Below are 22061 nucleotides of genomic sequence, written 5' to 3'. Positions count from 1 at the left end.
ATACAACTTGTTTTGATCGATACTGAGGGGATTATCTTCAAGGTAAATTAAATATATGATCATTATTTTCAACAGATTTTTGAATTTTGAAATTAAATTATTGAAAATAATTTATGAACTTGGCAATTAAAGAGTGATAAGAGTGACAATGAAACAATGACAGCAGCTCAACAATAAACATGGAATCATGTATGTAAACTTGCAACAGAACACATTTTAAATTATTTTACTTTTGATTATTTTATTTATTTCTGAAGAGCTCTTTAGAAGCCTGTATTGGTGTACTTTAAAGGGATAGTTCACCCAAAAATGAAATTTCTGTCATCATTTACTCTCCCTCATGATGTTCCAAACCTGTATGAGTTTCTTCGTTCTGTTGAACATAAAAGAATATATTTTGAAGAACGTTTGTAACCAAATGTTTGCTTTGGGGGCAACATTGACTTCCATGGTAGGAATGTGTCTTCATATGTGTTCTACATAAAGAAATGCATACAGGTTTGGAACAACTTGAGGGTGAGGAAATTATGACAGATTTTTCATTTTTGGGTGCACTGTCTCTTTACTCCAACATTATGAAGCTGCAGACTCGGAGCCTGCATCCACAGTCCCGCATTCTCAGACCCCTCGTTTTTAAGAAACAGCGCCTCCTGCTGTTCTGAAGACCGTACAACACCCTTATCCAAATAAGATGCAATATTACGTTATCGTTTCATTTAAAATTTTCATTTAAAAATACATTTACACAAAATATCGCTTTTGCAAACATCTTTGCATTCCCAAAAAATGTCATTGTTTTCACTGACTAAGTAGGCTACGCAGTAGATTTATTTATTTATTTAATAAAGAGTGTGGGCAATTAAAAGAAAATTACTGATGGACAAAATACAATTTTGAACTACAGATTGAACTATCCTCTGAAAAATATTATGTGATATATCGCTACAATTCTTTTTTTTTTTTTTTTCAATGTTTCTTTCAGGTTCACATGCTAATGGTTTAATTTACATATAATACGCAAGGCTAACATTACAAAACCATATTTTTTATATCTGGAATGCAAAGCATAACTCACACAAGAATAGACAAAACACCAATGATAAACGAGTCTGTAGGCTACTTTAATGACAATTCTGAAATTCAAAAATGTTTAACGTTAATCCTCTTTATTAATTTACTATTATGACTATATTATTATGTAATTATTTGTCCCATTTTAATCTAAATATTTTTTAAATATTAAACTGCTAAATGATAAATTGATAACATTAATAGGCTATAATCTATTAATTAACCGTTCTAATATCTAGAAAAGTAAGTCTGCCAAGCTCTGATAATGTATGGAATATTATATTATCTATTAAAAAAACAATAGGCCTACCTTTAGTTCACGGATGTGTCTGTCATCGCATACTTTAAGTCAGACAGTCTGAGACACTGAAATGCTTCTCTGCAAAGGGTGCAGTTTGTCTTAGGTTCATCTTAAGTTACTGGACAGACCCACTCATGATACCTTTTTTTTTCTATTCAGCCCTATATCTGGAAGTCCTCTTGCGTTCAAACTGTGGACATGTTTTTAAAAAACCGCGCAAGTTTCCAGCGCATGTTCTCGAGACTCCGTCGCTATGGCAGCAAAGCGCCGCTAAAACGCAATCTTGTGCATCATTTTGCTTTTCCTAAATATTGATTGGGACTAGTACCTAGCGTCCCCCCCAGACCTACGTCCTGGCCAGTGGGGTGGCCACCCCTGGTGGCGCCACTGGCTGCAGCTGGATACTATTGGTAACCACAGCAACAGTAGGCTGCTTGGGCGGGGGCAAACATGAATATTGTCATCATTTCCGACGTAGTTTTACATCTCTCAACTATTTAGCTAACATTTTTATTAACGAAAGTATGTGAAGACTGCAAAAGATGTTTGTTTAAATGCAGGGGTGTGCATTTCTCCGAATGGAATGCCACAAGTCTCGTGTTGTTGTATGCTAGCACTGATTGGCTGTATCGTTTTCCTCTTCCGCACTCTATCTAACCTCCCGATTTTTGCACGACAAGAAGTAAATCCTTGTTTTCTTATAAACTACAGGTATGTGGAACATCTGGATATGCATCAAATATGAGTGTTTATTAGCTGCCTGTTAGATTGTTACACTCTGACTGGGCTGTTGGCAGTAGTGGTTCAGTATCAAAGTAATTTACTTTCGATTTCAGATGTCACTGCTTAACTTGTATTTCTCAGTGTAGTTTCATTGTAAAAGTCAGTTTCTCTAGAGACTAACGTAAAAAAAACAGTTTAGTAAACGATGGTGTTTGTGGTTCTTTTTTTTCACAAAGCATATAGTGTCACAGGAAAACAATTATGATTACGCACAATTATTTTCGCTCGCAGAAATTAATAAGAATTAACTGGCATCAGGCATTTGATTTATTCAAATTATTATTTGTATAGAATAATTAATATATAAGGCAGCATGTTAATGTTGTTTAACTTTTTTGTCTTTTTAGCTAATTTAAAAGGATTGAAGAAGAAAAATGGAACATCAGCGTAAGTTGCCGTTTTTTAAATCCAACTTAGATGCAACACGTAAAATAATATTAGCACATTCAAAAATCACTTGACCTATTTTTGTCTGGGGTTGATTTATTTGTTTGTTACTGTGTAATGAAGATAAAAACTACATTTTTTTACCTGATGTTTGATATTTACTCAGATGCTGAATTTGTGGACACGCACTATAAATATCTCCTTCAAAGAATTACATCTGTGATGCCCATCGCTGATAAGCTGTATGAAAACGGAAAGCTAACCTGGGGAATGTATTCAAAGATTACAAATGCAAATAAAATTACCCAAATTACAGAGCTCTTAAAGGCTGTAAAATCTGGAGGACCTGCAGTAAAATCTGCTTTTTATGAAATACTGCAAGAACTTGAGCCTGAGGTCATTCAAGAATTTGAAGGTACAGTAACAGTAGGTGAAAAAAAATGGCAAAAACAACAAATGTAAACTATATACTGGAACTCAACTTTTATTTTCAATGGATTTTCCAGGTTCATCCTCACAGACCGCCCATGGCAAACCGGGAACTGAGTCTTACCATCAAAAAGTAGAAACAGAAAAAAGGGAAGATCAGACAGACAGACCTGATGATGATCTCATCAGGTGCAACCCATCCTCAATAAAACACAGAAGCAAAATAGAGGAGCTCAAGAAAGATCCCTCCAAGAAAAAAGTCAGTAACATCTACTTTTCTAGAAGTAATAATTACATTATTGGCTCTGGGGGAAGTGGCACAGTATATCTTGGCCTGAAGGAAGATGGTACTGAGGTGGCCATTAAACGAATAACCAAGGACCCACGGAAGAGCAAAGACTTTGAAAATGAACTGAAGCATCTACGAAATTTAAAGCTTGAGAGCAAGAACATCGTCAAGTATGTGGACTTAGCAGAGGATGAAGATTTTTATTATCTTGCACTACAGCTTTGTGAATATGATTTGGAGGACTACATGGACGATCTTCGTCAACAGGAACAAAAGGACAAAGAAAACGCCTTGAGGAAAATAGTGAAGGAGGTGCTTCTTGGCCTTCAAGTTCTTCACTGTGCTGGAGTGATTCATCGTGACATAAAGCCTAGAAATGTTTTGATAGGTATTATGTACTACTTTTGTAGCTTTACTATGAAAATATCATAATTTAGACTGTAACATTAACTTTATGTATATATAGAGATAGAGAGTGAATGAGATGACATAAAAGCTCTTAAAAATATTCTCATCAGATTCAGGAAAAAATGCCAGACTGGCCGACTTTGGCTTAAGTCGAAAACTTGAGGAGGGCAGAAGCACAGTTCATACTGTTAGAGCTGGAACACAAGGCTGGGAGGCAACGGAGATTCTGAATCAGTCTGAAAAGAGTGGTTATAAAAAGAGCTCAGACATTCAGGTTTGTGAAATACAGCAGTCATGAGGTTACTGAGAGTTCACCAAGCTAAGGGTGGATTGTGGATTCATTTTTACTGGTGATTAAACAATGAGTTCTTTAAATACTTGTAATTATTTAAAGAACTATTCTTTAAATAATTTTAAATTGTGGTCAAAGTGATAATGATCATAGAGTCTGGGTCAGCTTCTTTTGTGCATGAAAATCACTGAGAGAGTGCAGGCTGATTATAAAGTCCTGTTCAAATAGGCAGTTAAGAAGATTATTACATCAAACTTAAAGGAATTATCAGTCATCAGTAACTGGCCTTATGTTATTCTAAACCCATGACATTCTTTGTTCCATGGAATATAAATTATGTTTTTCGATTTAAACAAAAGTAAATAGGGGATTCTGGTGCCATGCTTCAAGTCCCTATTCACTTTCATTGCAGAAAAAAGGACACAAAAGGAGTCCATATGACCAATGCAAAAGATTCAAACAATGATTTATAGTCACATAAATATTATATACCAATTCTTATCCAGAGGTGGACAAAGTACACAACTTCATTATTTGAGTAAAAGTAACAGTACTACTGGTCAAATATTACTCCATTACAAGTGAAAGTTGTATAAACAGATTTTTACTTGATAAAGTACAGTCAGTAAAAGTACAGAAGATTGTACTGTACTTTGTAGCTTGTTTTCAAAGGTACTTAAGTATCAAAAGTAAATTTCCTTCTTTATGTCAATGCATTATTTTATTATTGTTGTAAAAAATGCACATTATGCCATCATGGTTTAAGCCAGTCAGTGATGCTCCATCTGACATACTAACATACGACTAACTTAAACTCATTTAAATACTTGTATAAAAGTAACAAAGCTGCTGTCACTTTAAGGCAGAATGCACAGATCCAATACACTGATACACATCTGATATTCTCACAACTGTTTACCTTCACTTAAGACATAATCAACTTTGTTTATGTGAATACTCGACAAAATGAACATTTTGACATCCAGTGTCTTCCATTTTGCTATAAACTATTAATCAATGTTCAATAAATGCAGTGAAATCATTGAACTTCACGTGACTCTACAAGAGTGATTCCTGAAAGGCTTTCTGCAAAAACCCAAACACCTTTTAAAGAAGAAAAAAATCTTCCACTGACTTTCAAAGCTGCTACAGAATTGACTTTCGACTTCGAGGACCTTGATAGAAATGTAGTGGAGTAAAAAGTATGATATTTGTCTTTCAAATGTAGTGAAGTTAAAGTCATAAGTTTCCAGAAAAAATAATACTTAAGTAAAGTACAGATACTCAAAAGTGTACTTAAGTACAGTACTCAAGTAAATATTTTTAGTTACTGTACCTCTGTTCTTATCAAATCATATCAACTCTGCTAATAAAAATAGTATAAAAACATGCAGTTTTGTGGTAAATATTACATATTATAAATACAACAAATATATGGGGGTCAAAAAGTTGCTTACAGGTTTTACACTTTGTCATTTTACGGTTTGTCATTGAATATAACAATTTATTGTTCTGTTCCTTGCTTAAAGATATTGAAGAAAAGACTAATATTTTATGGTGTATTTTGGTAACATTTTATTTTAAGGTAACTTGTAACTTGTTGTAACTTGAGGAACATGTACTTACTTAAGTAATAACATTAAATTATGCATAATTACAAGTAACTAACCGTAACTTAATTTGTTACTTCGTAACTTAAATTAATATTACTTGTTACTTATTTTATTTGTCTTTTTTTGAAACTTGGTAGCCCCATTCACTTTCATTATATGAAAAAGCAAACAAATCTTTCAGAAAATTCACCATTTGATGTGTCAACAAAATAAAATTGATATGGATGAGTAAATAAAAAACGCTTCACATTTTGCCCAATTTATTGCAGGTTGCTGGGATGATGGTGTATTACATCCTCTCTGATGGAAAACATCCTTTTGGGGACAAAGATCGCGAGGGGAACATCAAGAATGGGATGTATTCTCTTGAACATGTACAAGATATAGTAGCCAAGGATCTCATTGAATGGATGATCAACAAAGAACCAGCAGAGAGACTGACTGTTGATGAGGTCCTACGGCACCCTTATTTCTGGGATGATGACAGGTAAATTATAAGTGATGGTTGTACAAAGATTTGGTAATTTTGACTTCTTGCATTCATCTTATTCCTCTTCCTTTTCATCTTTGTGGAACGAACAATATTTCTAAGTACTATAAAACTAAAATTCACTGTGATTGATTGTGATATTTGCCATCTACTTTTCTGGGATCAATCTTCTGGTGGTCTTCCACCATGATTTCTCATTTTTGGAATGCTCAGATTGTTTCTTTTGTTTATTACCAGTTCATCAAATGGTATTCTTGCATGATACTCTGACAAAAACAGCGCTTGAATCCCCTGTCTTAAACTGAGTCACTGCCAGGACCTTGTTTTAGATTGTAGACTCTTCATCTTGGCATCTATCTTGAGCTGTGAATCGTTCACCAAAAAATTAGAATTCTGCCATTATTTTCGCTCTCTCATCTCATTTCAAACTAATAAGTGTGACCAAAGAGCACACCAGTCACAAGAACCACATTTATGATGCTGTTTTGTCATTTTAGGAGCTTGACACTGTAGGGGTGTTCGATTGCAGTTTTTTTGGAGTCGACTCCGATTCCCGACTCCCACTGTGGGACTCCTCGACTCCATTTACTTTACATCAAAACAGGGTTAAAAATTAGACAAAATTGCTGTTGTTCCACACTTAAATTATTTCCCCCCGACACAAAGTCCTAAAATCCTCTTATTAAAACCACACACTTTTAGCTTGGCCGTCCAAATTAGTGCAATTGCGATGACTTTCGTGGCTATCAACGTTTCTGTATCTACTGCCAATCCATAATTTTACATAGAAAAAGTCACGAAAAAAGATGTTGTCAAGTGATGGCGCTAAACGCACTTGATCATTGTCTTAAAAGGTGAGTTAAAGATACCATACATAAAATAATGCACACTATTGATGCGTTTCTTCTTGATGTTAGTATTTTATGATTTATGATTAGTTTAATGAACACATGGTTAACCATGGGAAACCAAATCTATATTGCAATAATATATCCCATAAATTAAATGAAAGCTAGCATGGAAGCCTATAATTACAAACTAAAGTCGCTGTGATTGTTTTCTATTTCTTAAGTAAGCACTCAAAAAAATGTGTGTGACAAAGTTTGTGCGACAGCTCTCTGACGCGGTGTATTATGTCAGCACTGTAAAAAATTATTTCAAAAATAAGTTACCTGGTTGCCTTAAAATTTTGAGTTCATTGAAATTAAAAATTTGAGTTAATACAACGAACATTTTTGAAAATCGACAACCTTTATTTAAATATTATTTAAAGACTTTTTAAGCATATTGGGTAATTGTGTGTGTTTTATTTGTGATGACACAGTGAAACATGCCAAATTGTCCTATTTCATGATTTATCATATTTTTTATGTGGTTCAGATACAATACAATTTTCAGTTTCTATTTATTAAACCAATTTCCTTCATTGTATCAACTAAAAAGATGTATTTCAATAAACTCAAAATTTTAAGGCAAGGTTACTTACTTTCCTAAGTTAAACCAAAAATATTTTTTTTAGTGTATTACCACACGGCTCGCTTCATTTCATTCACTCCTTGCTTATAGTGCACTCAACTGCCATGCACTTTAGATGAGAGATTCAGTAAACGATCAGTAAACAAGAGCGATTTCGGACACAGCAAACAGAGTTGACATCGAGCATGGATTCCCGTACTGGAGTCGACCCTGACTCTGGCGCTATTCAGACTCAAGGAATCGACTCTTTCGTATTCGACTCCCCATCACTACTTGACAGGCCTTATTTTCTTTAATTTTATTGATAAGTGTGTCCAGATAATTCACCTTAAAAATTTGAAAGAGTATAATAATGACAGTTTTCTTCCCACTGGTAATTTTGAACCGAAACAAATTTTTTATTAAAAAAAAAGTGTTCATTGGAGTGGTCCAAGACCCGGTGGGTTGCACCAACAATGATTAATCTTAAATCTCGATTAAATCAAGATTTATTTTATAATTCTGCTGCACAGAAGCTGACGAACGGCGGTCTTTCGAATCAGCTTTGACCGTGACTCTGGAAGACTTGGAGTTAAGCTTTTCTCTGAGAAAAGAACAAAGAACGGCACTGAAGTCATTCTTAAGAAGGGAAGATGTGTTATAAGTTTTGCCGACCGCATACGACGAAAGTTTTATCTTTCAACAAGCTCCGTGTCACCTTCGTTGCTCTGGTTGGTTTTAGCGCTATCCTATCGCGTGCACGCCATGCAGAGGGAGTTTGAAAGACAACCGTTTATCCCGCCTCTCGGATTGAGCCCTGTCAATGGTGAGTTTCCAGACCAAACATCTTGATGTGGGTCTGGCTTGTCAGGCTAACTCGCACGCGCTGTCGCAGTGTTTTCATTGCCTTCTTGGTCCGTAACATTTATATACGTATGCTTGGTATTATAATAAAGCTGCTATAAATAACAGACCAATTCAAATGTTTAAGTGCTTTTTTTATTTGTTTGAGCGGTGATTAAATATATTGCTTGATATTACACATCAAGATGTTTGGTCTGGAAACTCACCATTGACAGGACTCAATCCGAGGGGCGGGATAAACAGTTTTCTTTCAAACTCCCTCTGCACGCGATAGGATAGCGCTACAACCAACCAGAGCAACGAAGGTGAAGCAGAGCTCACTGACTGATTAAACATTCGCCGTATCCAGTCAGCAAAACTCCGAACACATCTTCCCTTTTTAAGAATGACTTCAGTGCCGCTCTTTGTTCTTTTCTCAGAGGAAAGCTTAACTCCAAGTCTTCCAGAGTCGCGGTCAAAGCAAAGACTGCCACCATTCGCCAGTTTCTGTGTTTACAAGAAACACGCAAGCGCAACTCGGCCGTCGTCATTATGGCCCCGCCCACCGACTCTATACACGATGTGATTGGGCCGTCCAGATTCTGAGGAATACAGCTCAGATGGGTATCTAGAGTTCCTAGACGACACTTGCGGGCAAATTAAATTTGCTGCCGCTAGGGTGCGTCTAGATTTCTAGGCTACAGTTATACTGTAATACGCAAAAAATATTTTATAATGTCTACATGTGTAACTGAATTCATGCTGAAGAAAACTGACAGCTCATTCACTCCATATAGAGTTATAAGTGTTATCTCATATGAGTCATGAAATATCATGTTACATAAGTTGTTTCCACAAGTTTGAATTTAAATTGAAAGAATGTGAAGAATGTGCTTTAATTATTTGTTTATTTATAATTTATTGATCAAATATAGTACTTAATAGGTAGACTAAATAATAAATAATCTCCCAAATTGTTTTATTAAATAATAGAAAACATATTAAAATGAAATGAAATTAGCTTTCTGGACAAAATAAAGTATAATTTAGTGCTTTGGGTCATTTTGACCCATGAGGGAAGGATTTGTTACAAAGTGAGAGGAAAGGATTAGGGGTTAAAGCTCAAAACACTGTAACGTACCTCAGAGAAACATTCATATAATAAATGCTGGGTTCGGCGTGCACTTTCTCAACATACAGCCTTGTTCTGTTGCCAAATTGCCCTGCTCAATGCCTGCCTTTTATTTCCATCAGCAAAGATGCAGTCCTCAGGAAGCTCGGTGATAGGCCTGAAGTCCAGAACTACGAGACTTTAGCAAAACTTCGCAACCTCTACATAGAAAAGGAGCGCACAGAGGAAACAGTGACCATCAGTGAGGCCTTCAGTGAACTTAAAATCGAGAATGAAAAGAAGTAAGGTTTATATATAAATATACACATACAGTCATGACGTGTGAAAAAGAAAGTACACCCTTTTGAATTCTATGGTTTTATGTATCACGAGGACATGATGGGGAAAAATCTGGCCTTTTGCAGGTCTTAAAACAAGGTAAATACAATCCCATATTACACTGTCATGGTTTTTTAACAAAAAGCGAGTGAAAAACGAAGTACACTCTATGAACACTCTATGCTTGTAGAACCGCCTTTAGCAGCAATATCTTGAAGTTCTCATTTTCTATGACTTTATCACTCTCACATTGTTGTGGACAAATTTTGTCCCACTTCTCTTTACAACGTTTCTTCGGTTCATTGCGATTTGTGGGCATTTGTTTATGCACAGACAGCTCCCTTTAGTATGTCCTGATAAGTAAAACCATAGAATTCAAAATAATTCACATGACATAAACACAGATACAACGTATAAATAAGCATGAATACAACATAGTTTGTTTGATTCATGAGTAACTCTTTTCTTGCTCATTTTTTATTTATTTTTTGTCCTTCAGGAAAAATGACATCCTTGCTTTAGTGGGTGAGGATTTAAAAAAGCTTTGGAAGCTCTTCAACACAGCAAACGCGGCCACAGACGGAAAAACCTTTTCTAATTGGCAATCAACGGTGAGTACAACTGTAAAACAACAAAACTCACCTCAGCACAAGACAAGAGCCTTCCTCTCCTTGCTCTGTACATGTTCTTGGTTAATTCAAGGCTGTGTTGAGACTAGTAATGTAACACTAGACCATCCATGCCTGTCAAGCACAAAAATTGAAAATCTTATTTGCAGCTTTCAGAAATATGGAAAGACATTAACAAAAAGCTACCGGAGGACGTACTTGGCCTGCTGCGTGTTTTGCGCAACAAACTGGTGCATGGGTAAGTGAGACAAAAATATTTCCCCAGATCTGTTACATCTGTGTTCCCGTTTATCTTTTTAACTGGAATGCTTCTGCTTTGATTTTAATTAACTCTTGTCTTTTGTTTCTAACAGAAATGTCAGAAATGAATTTGAAAAGAATAACATTTTTGGTATTTTCCCGGACTTCTTCATCAGTTTACACAGAGTGGCTAAAGACTTAGACTGGAAATATTGAGAGAGCTGAGAGGACATTACGCCACAACATGGCAAAGCGGTTACAGTTTTCACATTCAGCATAGAGAGCAGTCATTCTTGTCAACACACTCAAGCACTGTTCTCAAAATGTTTACATAACTTCATTTCTAATGGGTTGTTTCTGGGATTTTGTAGTTCAGTGAATAGATTCACAGATTAAAGGAGAAAAAGCTATGATTTATATTTTCTCTTTTAATAACAAAGGCTTCAGGGTCAAATATAAGGTTTTATTTCAACAAACTAAAATTGCAGCGGCACTTGATGGATTTTAGTAAGAAGAAACATTTTTCTGTAATCAACCACTATTTAAAATATGATTCTGGGTAAGTTAATATGAAAAAATGTAATCTATTTCCATTTTTATTCATATGAAATGTAAATAAATGGTTTATGAAAGCAGTCACTGAGTTTGTCTTCTGGGAATTACATATGGTAGAGCCGTCAATCCAAACTAGTAATGCACACGAAAATAAGTAGGGCCCAATTGTGATGGCTGATGACTGGGTCAGAGCATCTCAAAAACTGCAGCTCTTGTGGGGTGTTCCTGGTCTGCTGTGGTCAGTATCTATCAAAAGTGGTCCAAGGAAGGAACAATGGTGAACCGGCAACAGGGTCATGGCCCTGGAAGGTGGCCTGGCCTAGTCGGCTGAATTACGTTTTCTTTTACATCACGTGGATGGCCGGGGGGTCCTCGTGATCGCTTACCTGGGGAACACATGGCACCAGAATGCACTATGGGAAAAGGGGAAGCCGGCAGAGGCAGTGTGATGCTTTGGGCAATGTTCTGCTGGGAAACCCTGGGTCCTGCCATCCATGTGGATGTTACTTTGACACATACACCTTCAGGGGGTCTAATGGAGCCTCAACGGGTCAGGGCTGTTTTAGCAGCAAAAGGGGGACCAACACATTATTAGGAAGGTGGTCATAATGTTATGCCTGGTCGGTGTATACACCGTCTACACACACACATACACACACACGAAGGAGCGATGAAAGATGGAAAAAGTAACCAAATATGCGCAATTTTAGAAATGAGAGGCGCTTCATTAAACAAAGGATTAATTTAAAAACCATATTTTAAAACAAATATTATTCCTCCAAAATGTGCCTATTTTATAATACCTGATCTGATCTAGTGACGGTGTATATGTGCCACACTCAAAATGGCGCCCTGGACTCTCCATCTTTCACGCATTCAAGTTCCTCTTCCGACTTCCATGCGCTGTCAACCTGGGGGGAAAAGAATCCCACCTGTTTAACGTCCTTATAGTTGCGTGACAAATTAATTTGTAGTACTGTCTGCCTGTTTTCCTGGTACGTAAAGCTTTTATCTGTGTATATGACATTATACTGGAGTCCTTTATTAGCCACGGGATTATACCTGTGCTTTTGGGTCAACTGCTATTTGTGTGCATGACTTGTGTCCAAGAACTGTGACGCTAATTTGTTTACCTACGTTGTACAGTGACTGAAACTCTCCTAGCTGTATTAGCATTATAAAATATGTCATATAAAAGACAATGCTAATATCCTGTATATCTTGTCTTAGTGTTATAACTAGTTACTTCAGCATAGTTTGACATAATTCCATCATTTGTATTCTGATGATATTGTATGCTGCCAACTTGGTCAAATACAATTTTAATAATACTAATGCATAGACATTTATAAGGCATTTTTGTCTTTTTTGATATGTATTATAATGTATGGTTGCTCTATGACATTCATGGCATGTGTTGTTTAATTCACAGCGGCTCACTCATCATGGCATTAAGGAGTGTGAGTCGTCTGCTTGTGAACAGTCAGAGATGTGTCCTCTTTACAGCTTCCAGATCACAGAAAACTGCTGCAGCTTCTCCATCGGGTCAGAACAGCAGTTTGTCCTATATATGTCGCCTTTGAGTTGTTCCAAACCCAGAAGTTTTTGTTTTTTGAGGGATCATACTGATTATGTCTTTCAAGCTCAAAAAAGTCCACCAGTAATCAATGCTGTTTTAGAGATATTTCCATACTAATGAAGCCATGCATTGTATTCATGTGATGAACAAACTAAAACTGAGTCTTTATTCATATCAGATCATTCATGCAAATCATTATGCAGTGTAAAGATTCTTTAAATAAAAAGAACAACATTCAGGTTCAGAATATAAGTCATGACATAACATTTTCTGATAATTTCCGTCATTTCTGAATAAAGTATTTAAAAATCATTGAATGGGAGTGTATTTCTAATGCATATTTCTATTCTCAAATGTATAACACTGTAAAGACGCACAAATGTATAATTGCACTCTTCTTCTATCAGATGCAGAGAAGTCTGGTGAAAAGAAGCAAGTGAAAACACGTATGTTTACTTCTTTTGCAATATTACCTTCTGAATATCTGCTGTTCACTGACCTGTCATATAAACCTCAGCTAAAGCGCAGTTTAACTGGCATGATGCTCTGGAGCTGGAGGGTCTCCTGACGGAGGAGGAGGTCATGATTCGAGACTCCTTTCGCACCTACTGCAAGGAGAAACTCATGCCGCGAATCCTGATGGCCAACCGAAATGAAGGTGAGTGTATAGTTATACATATTTTCTCACATTGAAAGCTTGTATTTACAACAGAACTTGTAAAATGGGCTATGGTTTATGTAGTAGGGTGTTAGTTACCATTGATTGAAAGCTTTTTTTAAACTAGCTACTCTTTGTTCTCCACTAGTTTTTCATCGTGAGATTGTGTCTGAGATGGGGGAACTTGGTGTTTTGGGCCCAACCATTAAAGGTAGGCACAATATATTAGTCCCATATTGGTCAATAGTTGATATTAGAAAAGAAAATGTGATTATCAAATTGCAAAAGCTGCTTTTTTAATGAATAGATTCAAGCGCAGCTCTGTCTTAATTTACACGTGAGCAGCTTATGATACATTATTTTTAGTGTCTCAGAGCACCTCTGTTCACAGGAAATACACACATAAACTCCACCACTGCATCTGCTCTGTTTGCATCCTTTATTGTGTGCATTTGGGAACACACTGTGCGCAAACTATCTTCCTAAACTTGTAATAAATAGCACCTATACACCAACTGATCAACAAAAGAGACACTTTATGGTTTTACATCAAAAGTAAGGTTTGCTGGTAACTTGTGAGAATTAAATCAAGACAGTATAAATACATAAATATGAAATAATAAATAAATAAATAAATATTAGTTTTAAAATGCAAATGTAATATATATATATATATATATATATATATATATATATATATATATATATATATATATAAATAATATAATGATAGTAAAACTTTGCAAAATGGCTATTATTATTTTTCTTAAATATTTAATAAGTCTTATCTTGTTAATATTTTCATTGAGTAATAATAATCATAATAAAATTATAATTTATTATAATTTAATAATATTTTTATAGTTATACTGATGAAGTATATAATCACAAAATTGCCAAATCATGCAACCCTACAAACAAGCAAACAAAAAAGTAATTTTTAATCTTTAATTTTCAAATTGCCTTTGCTATTTTTAGCACCAAATTGTGCAGCCCTATATTAGAGACTTAAATATTTAGAGATTTAAAAACACACATGAACACAAACACACACACATGTACATACATTGTTGAAAGTGTAACTGGTAACACTTTACAATAAGGTCTTATTAGTTAACATTAGTTCATGCATTAACTAACATGAGCTAACAATGAGCAATATATTCATACAGCATTTATTAACCTTTGTTAAAGGTGCACTATGTAGTATTTTTGCAGTAAAATATCCAAAAAACACTAGGCCAGTGTTATATATTTTGTTCAGTACCTACAATATCCCAAATGTTTCCAACTATTTGTAAATTGTGAGAAAATTGCTATTTTAACCAAGGACCCAGGACGTTTCAGCATAGCGTTTAAGCGAGTCGCCTGTCAATTGCGTCATATCTGCGCTACCCTCGGTTTCAGGTTTTATTTTGCCAGAAGCACTTTACTCTTAGCAGTGTGAACAAGTGAACGCACGGAGTAACGTCATAACATCATTTTCAACACACTTAAATGTATCTAATATGATAAACAGAGCTGCATTACCTCATAATCATAACCAGAAGAGCGAATCTGTGCAGGCGCCCGGCGAGTGTGTCCCATCATAATAAAAGTCCCGGTGCTCGCGAGGCGGGTATTTGTGCAACAATCGCTCCAGCGGCCGTGCTCAGCTCCACAACACTCGGTCCTGCTCTGCTTAACACTACAGTAACATTAATAACCGCATGCATGAACATGATTTCTGCCCAAGTCCTATTTTTCCAGCTGTGAGGTGAATACCACATGTCCCAAGATACTGCGCTCACACTTTTCATCATCAAACTACGCATTTGTTTTGAATAGGCGACCTCTAGTGGACAGAAAGTTGAATAGTGCACCTTTATTGTCAGTAAATAAAAATGTACGTATTCATTTTAGTTCCAAGTCCATTAACTAATGTTATCAGATACAACTTTCCATCTTAAAATGTATTAATAAATGTTGAGCTTAACATTAACTAATATTAATAAATGCTGTAGAAGCACTGTTTGTTGCTAGATCATGTTAACTAATGTAGTTAACTAATATTATTAATAATAATAATAATGAATCCTATCAAGGTTACGGCTGTGCTGGCACAAGTTATGTGGCGTACGGTCTCATCGCTCGCGAGGTGGAGCGGGTGGACAGCGGCTATCGGTCGGCCATGAGTGTGCAGTCCTCGCTGGTCATGCACCCTATCAATGCTTACGGCACAGAGGAACAGAAACAGAAATACCTGCCCAAACTGGGTGAGACTACATAAAAATTTAGAAAATGTGTCACAATCCACAAAAAAATTCTTAATGGTTCACATTCCTTATTTTTTAAATTTTGGGCTGACATTTTGCTTATAAGTTTCACCCACTTAAGTTCAAAACCATGCAGACCTCGTATTGTCTATGTGTCGTGCAGCACAAGGAGAGATTTTAGGTTGTTTTGGACTGACGGAGCCAAACCACGGCAGTGACCCAGGCAGTATGGAGACCAGGGCCAAATACAACCCATCCAGTCGCACCTTCACCCTCACCGGCTCCAAGACCTGGTGGGTCCTGCGCAGCTCTTATATAAAGCTAGCCTGGCTCTCCTGCATACTTCTGCTCAATTTTCCTTCAGTACTCCGTCTGGGATTGCGGTATATTCTCTGGTTTTCTCCGATCCCATTTTAACCGGTCTAATGGATGAAATCAAGAGTTCAAGAGTCTGGTAGGACCAGGGTCATATAAAGCAGGTTTATTGCTCTAGAGTTCACACATGCATGGAAGAGATCATAACCCATCTGTACAAAAACATAAGGTTATAAGTAACAGTTGATGTCCACATGGTGGTGCCATAAGCCTTTTTAAGGTCTTATTCACTTAAAGGAGTAGTTCACTTCAGAATTAAAATGTCCTGATAATTTACACACCTCCACCTCATCCAAGATGTCCATGTCTTTCTGTCTTCAGTCAAAAAGAAATGAATTTTCAGAGGAAAACAAAATAAAGACATGAACATCTTGGATGATGTGTGGGGGAGTAAATTATCAGGAAGTTTTAAATCTGAAGACAACTACTCCTTTAATGGACAGTTTCTGCCAGTCAGAATGCTGCAGTTATGATGTATTTTTGTAGGCCACCCTGGTTCCCTTGACTAAAACCCAATATAATTTTTTTTCACTGACTTTTGCAGAATATCAGCTCTGTAACCAATTAAATATCAGGATTCTTGCAACTTTTGTTCATCATTGAAATCTCCACGAATTAACACAACTTTTATTAATTCTAAAGCCTATATACATGAGGGGTTACGTTGGTGCCGTGACCCAGGGGTGAGTGTGGTGGGGTGGCGGGGTGGGGGTGTAACGGAGGCCAGCTAGTTGCTGTGCAAGTAAACCTCACTCCTCTGACCTCAAGAGACGCTCTAGCGACTGACGCTAGAGGTTGCAGCCTTTATACCTCCTTGTTAGAGTGTCCGACTCTCATGCTGGCGGACCCCGCGTTCGAGTCTCACTTGAAGCAAGCAGTTCGAACAGAAGGGGTTACATATAGTTTCCTGAGTAAAGATCTAAAATTAGACTATGAGTGAACTACACTACGGTCATTTGACTTTAACTTCACCACCACCAAGTTTCCAACAACTTTATTTAAAATCTACTAGTTGGAAAGGTTAAGTTAAGATTACAAAGCTGTAAAGGTGGTGGACTAGTGAGAAAATGAGTTATCTGCTCTGTATGATGATGATAAATTTAGCCACTTGTTTTGGGTGACCAAACGTCCTGTTTTCCCAGGACATGCCCTGATTTTAATTCCTGTCCTGGCCCTAATATAACAATTTTCTATCCATACAGAGGGGGCATACTTTAAATGTATTGAAATTAATAAGGAATCTTTGAGTAAATTTCGAGTTTCATTTGAGTATATCCTTGCCAGGCTGAATGTCCTGGTTTTCGGTAATCAAAATATGGTCATCCTACACCTGTTAAAGCTGCAGTCTATAACTTGTGGCGCTCTACCCGTTAATAAACAGACCTGTATGCATCTCGCTAAAGAACATTGTAGCCGGAGATTCTTCTCTGTTTATGTCTATGGCGAGTCGTATGGCAGCAGTGCGACCCGAACCGACTAAAATAGTCTGGAATATAAACACTTATTAAAGGTGTACCGCATTGATTCAGGGCAAGACAAAAACACATTATTATATTATATTGCTCATTATATAAATGTTGTTTATTTTTATAGTATATTTTATGAAGTATAGGGTATTGCTGGTGTATTTTGTCATTTTTCTTTAAAAAACATCTTGAGCTTGTGCTGTTCACATAGCTTATTTTAGACATTTAACAAAAATCCAGTTGACTTCTGGACGATAGAACTAGAAGTGCAAAAATGCTTGTTTCCAGGTATTAGGGCTTATTCCTGCAGCACTCTATTGTTTACACATTTTGTAAAATTATCAATATTATGGAAAACAGAAGTGACAAAGAGTCTCTTCTATCATCTTACACTTGCACTCATATCTCGCACAGGATTACAAACTCACCCATTGCTGATATCTGTGTGGTTTGGGCCAAATGCGAAGACGGGAAGGTGCGTGGTTTCATCCTGGAGCGTGGCATGAAGGGTCTTTCCACCCCAAAGATCGAGGGCAAGTTTTCTCTACGGGCTTCAGCCACCGGCATGATCATCATGGATGAGGTGGAAGTGCCAGAGGAAAACCTGCTGCCCAAAGTTTCTGGACTGGCGGTGAGTGAGACACACCAGCAAGAAACACTGCTTTAAGGATTATTGGCTTTACTTTATTATTAGTAGGCATAGAAATAAAGTCAATGCAAGATATAAACTCTTTTACAAAGTGATGAAGCACTGGCTTGAAATCGGCATTAAACAGAAGATAGGTTTCCCTATTGTGAAGCATATCCGAGTGAAATGGCCTCTCGAGCAAGAATAAATGTAGGGCTGGGCTTGATTTTGTTAATAGGGAATTGATTGGATGGTTGAGTGTTGGCATTGGTGGATCTCATGTGAGTAACAGGTTGATCCCACCCTTGTGCCAGCAGACACGTCATCAGAGACAAGAAGAGCTGCAAGAGGGGAAGTTATTTGATTAAAGATTACAAGTAAATGTTCACAAAGATATAATTTATAATAAATACTGCATTAAAATACTGCATTAAAAATACTATTTTGATTTCATTATGACTTGACCTTTAGTCATTTTAGTAATTAGAAAACTTATTCTTTTGAATTTTGTACTGTCCCAATACAACCAAATAAAAAAGATTTAACTAGCCTGTTTTATATCACTCAAGCCAGTTGCATTGTAGGCCATTTTGAGATTCATCAGCTGATTCATGGAAATCATAATCAGCCCTTGTGTCAGTTCTAAACTACTGATCCCCTTGTAAATGCACAATACATTGTTTGTTATAACTGTTATTGAATAGAGCCACGATTTTCTTCTTTGTTCTCCAGGGTCCATTCGGGTGTCTGAATAACGCTCGCTATGGCATCGCTTGGGGAGCTCTGGGAGCTGCAGAGTTTTGTTTCCACACAGCACGCCAGTACACACTGGACAGGTCAGAACACATGAATGAGTGACTGGATAATGAAGAAGGTGTGGAAGGATTTTTAAACTGTAAATGTTAATGTAAGTAAATTAGCTTGGTTCCATTTTATTGCTTGCTTGCTAATATTGGCTCTCCTTATAGTTCATTTCTAACTGGTTCTTGCAGATGTTGTTTTTCAGAATGTAACATCACTTGTAACGTTTTCTTTAGAATCCAGTTTGGAGTTCCTCTAGCCAGAAACCAGCTGATCCAGAAGAAGATGGCAGACATGTTGACCGAGATCACCATCGGCCTGCAGTCGTGTCTGCGGCTGGGCCGACTGATAGATGAGAAAAAGTGGTGTTCATCTTTACGCTGCCCTAGTTTTTAAGGATTTTTAAATCCTTAAATCCTTAGCATTTAATCCTTAGCATTTTTGTGAGGATGCAGGGATCAAGAATGGAACAGAAAAAGATAAATGTTTGGTGCAATTCAAAGATTTTACATGGTCATGGAAAACATATCAGAAGAATTTTAAAACTGTGATTAAACTGAACTTTACTCAAAAACATACAATTTAATTTAGAATGTAAAACCTTTATGAAAATAATGATGTTAATATGTAAGCAATATATAAACATACCCATCAAAGATGTCTAACTGATCATATTCAAGCTAATGTCTTTACTCTCTAAACTACATTGACAGAGCGGCTCCAGAGATGATATCTATGCTGAAGAGGAACTCCTGTGGTAAAGCCTTGGATATCGCTAGACAGGCCCGAGATATGCTGGGAGGAAATGGCATCGCAGACGAGTATCATGTCATTCGTCACGTCCTGAACCTGGAATCCGTCAACACTTATGAAGGTCAGAGTGAAGGAGACGTGAATAAAGTAATGAGATCAGGCATTACAGAGAAACCCATTTATAATCCCTGATTTAAACTTCCTGTTGGTGGTCACCGCACAGACGAGAGTTTTGTCATGCTTTGAGCTTTTCGGAAAGTGATCAGGATTACAAAGCAAGTTAGATATTTTTAGAAGACATTGGAAAGCTTGCATTAAAGCACTTATACTATTTCCAGTTGTTGGTTGCCTTAAACAGGAACAAACCTATTCAAAACATCTTGTCTTTTTCCTTAAAGGGCGGTCACACTGCACTTTTCGATCCGCTGACTTCCATTCAAACGCACGCGACTGCGTCAAGCCAGTCTGGCGGAGTCTCATGCGTTTGAATGGAAGTCAACATCTGAACAGTTTTGCATTTCTCTGCATTACATCACAGCCTGACCTCTTGGTAGAATATATAAATATATTTATGCAGTAATGTTGAGTAGATTACTATGTTGAATTCATGTTTATAAAAAAAAAACACGGCTTTATTCTTTTTTCAGAGGAATAATATATAAATTCATAAACACTGCTATTGTAACCCAAAATAAAAACTACAAATACTGGCACTAATTAGTCACCATAAAGGTTTAGAAGAACCAAAACAATTGTGAGAGAACGCAAATGCATTGGCATAATTTTTCTTCATATTTTTTCCATGTCCCTTTAGGGCCTCCATAATTTATTGCCTTTTTCCTTATCACTTGTTTTAGTAATCATTATTAATTTGGTATCATTCGAATCCTTAAACAGTTATAAGGCCACTTACACAATGTAAAGTTTCAGGACTAATGACAACCGTATAGGAGCGAATCAGTTCTGTCAGAATCATGTTCTGCAATTTGAACTAAAACACTTTTTACAGAGGCATTATGTTTTGTTTCTGTTTGCAGAGCATGAAGTTTTATCATGTCCATTAATAGGCATTTTGGGGCTTGTTTGATTGTGTCTCATAGAGCGATCAAGTTTATAGGGATATTAAAGTGGTCAGGTATGGACACAATCATTTTTTCCCAATATAAACCAGTTGGATTTGTCTTGGTTTATTATGGGCTTGTATATTAAATTTCATACTGTTTCCATGTAATGCAATGTCAGTTTCAAAAGAGTTTTCATTTTGACCACAAACACTACAGTTTAATTTGGTTGTCAGATCACAGTTCAGTAATTTATGGAAGTGAAACCTGCATTCTACAACCAAATTAACTACCAAACAATGCAGGTAGTGACGACGCATTTATAAAAATTCTGCTTTCAATAATCTGTTGAGTGTTTAAGAAGAGGCCGAGCTTAAATCTGTATTCAAAATGATTGAATTTCAAGAATTTGAGTTCAGACCTATGCTCAAAAAAGGGGGGTGAAAGTTAACAGATTGCAAATGTAGATTTATAGCCATTACTGTGAATTAGCTCTTAATGTGAGCATGTTTTCTTGTTCAGTTTCACTTAAGTGTCAGCATGGCTTGTATGTAGTATTTTGATCTCAAAACCAAAGGAAAAACCTAATTTAATAATGAGCTAGTTCTGATGTATATAATCAATGTATCCATTGATTGAAGGCTACTGAGTAACTTTTTGGCAAACACAACATTGATTATTGTCATCTTTTGTAGGTACTCATGACATCCATGCCCTGATCCTGGGCAGAGCCATCACTGGACTGCAGTCTTTCACGGTGGACAAATGAGCTGCCGTCTCCCTACTGTACACATCATGTACTCTGACTTCTGCTGCCTTTGACCTACAAACCATTCAGTTTCTGAACGCTTGTAGAGTTTGCATTAGTTACCATTATAACTTACACATGTTAGCAGTATTACAGGTAATGTATGTGGTATTTGAATGTCTGTACTTTATGTAGTCTTTATCAGAGATCTATTTTTCTAACTAGACCACAACGTTTTGAATGAAGCCTTGACTGCTGGTTTTTTAAGTAGATTTGTAAAGATTGCAGAGATGAAAAGTGCATGTTTTTGTTTGTACATATAGAAAAATCTCAGTATTAGGCTGCTTTGAACAAATTATATTTAATTCAGGTGAATAAAATGTGAAATCTTACAGCGTTTCCCCTTTGGTTTTCATTACACAGATGGTGCGTTATGAAATTTTCATTTTGTAATGGTTTGCATCTTGGCATCTATGTTTATTTAGAGCTTCTCATTTGTACT

The 22061-nt window shown here is 36.5% G+C and overlaps 2 protein-coding genes across 2 annotated transcripts; both read left to right on the top strand.

The window, feature by feature from the left end:
• Positions 1-1720: 1720 nt before the first annotated feature.
• Positions 1721-11307, top strand: LOC137054782 (probable serine/threonine-protein kinase irlA). Its single transcript, XM_067429033.1, has 10 exons — positions 1721-2083; positions 2503-2542; positions 2709-2957; positions 3049-3648; positions 3779-3942; positions 5843-6060; positions 9616-9774; positions 10311-10422; positions 10590-10678; positions 10794-11307. Exons 2-10 carry the CDS (start codon positions 2530-2532, stop codon positions 10894-10896), a joined length of 1707 nt encoding a protein of 568 aa, XP_067285134.1. The 5' UTR covers positions 1721-2083; positions 2503-2529; the 3' UTR covers positions 10897-11307.
• Positions 11308-12091: 784 nt separating this feature from the next.
• Positions 12092-21951, top strand: gcdhb (glutaryl-CoA dehydrogenase b). The gene is made up of 12 exons (XM_067422144.1): positions 12092-12230; positions 12668-12780; positions 13222-13260; positions 13332-13472; positions 13621-13683; positions 15557-15727; positions 15891-16020; positions 17983-18199; positions 18929-19032; positions 19234-19359; positions 19711-19871; positions 21507-21951. Exons 2-12 carry the CDS (start codon positions 12681-12683, stop codon positions 21578-21580), a joined length of 1326 nt encoding a protein of 441 aa, XP_067278245.1. The 5' UTR covers positions 12092-12230; positions 12668-12680; the 3' UTR covers positions 21581-21951.
• The last annotated feature ends 110 nt before the right edge of the window (positions 21952-22061 follow it).

Source organism: Pseudorasbora parva, chromosome 2 (genome assembly GCF_024679245.1).
Source record: "Pseudorasbora parva isolate DD20220531a chromosome 2, ASM2467924v1, whole genome shotgun sequence".
Classification (NCBI taxonomy): domain Eukaryota; kingdom Metazoa; phylum Chordata; class Actinopteri; order Cypriniformes; family Gobionidae; genus Pseudorasbora; species Pseudorasbora parva.
The sequence above is the reverse complement of the archived record's forward strand: the minus strand, read 5'-3'. Positions and strand labels throughout refer to the sequence as shown.

What these genes read in the sequence shown, in the direction of transcription:
- LOC137054782 (XM_067429033.1), top strand. An exon ending in GGTCATTCAAGAATTTGAAG is followed by an intron (nt 2,958 to 3,048) that starts GTACAGTAACAG and finishes TGGATTTTCCAG; the next exon opens with GTTCATCCTCACAGACCGCC. An exon ending in TATTTCTGGGATGATGACAG is followed by an intron (nt 6,061 to 9,615) that starts GTAAATTATAAG and finishes TATTTCCATCAG; the next exon opens with CAAAGATGCAGTCCTCAGGA.
- gcdhb (XM_067422144.1), top strand. Translation starts at nt 12,681, where the DNA reads ATGGCATTAAGGAGTGTGAGTCGTCTGCTTGTGAACAGTCAGAGATGT. An exon ending in TTTGGGCCCAACCATTAAAG is followed by an intron (nt 13,684 to 15,556) that starts GTAGGCACAATA and finishes AATCCTATCAAG; the next exon opens with GTTACGGCTGTGCTGGCACA. An exon ending in ATCCGTCAACACTTATGAAG is followed by an intron (nt 19,872 to 21,506) that starts GTCAGAGTGAAG and finishes CATCTTTTGTAG; the next exon opens with GTACTCATGACATCCATGCC.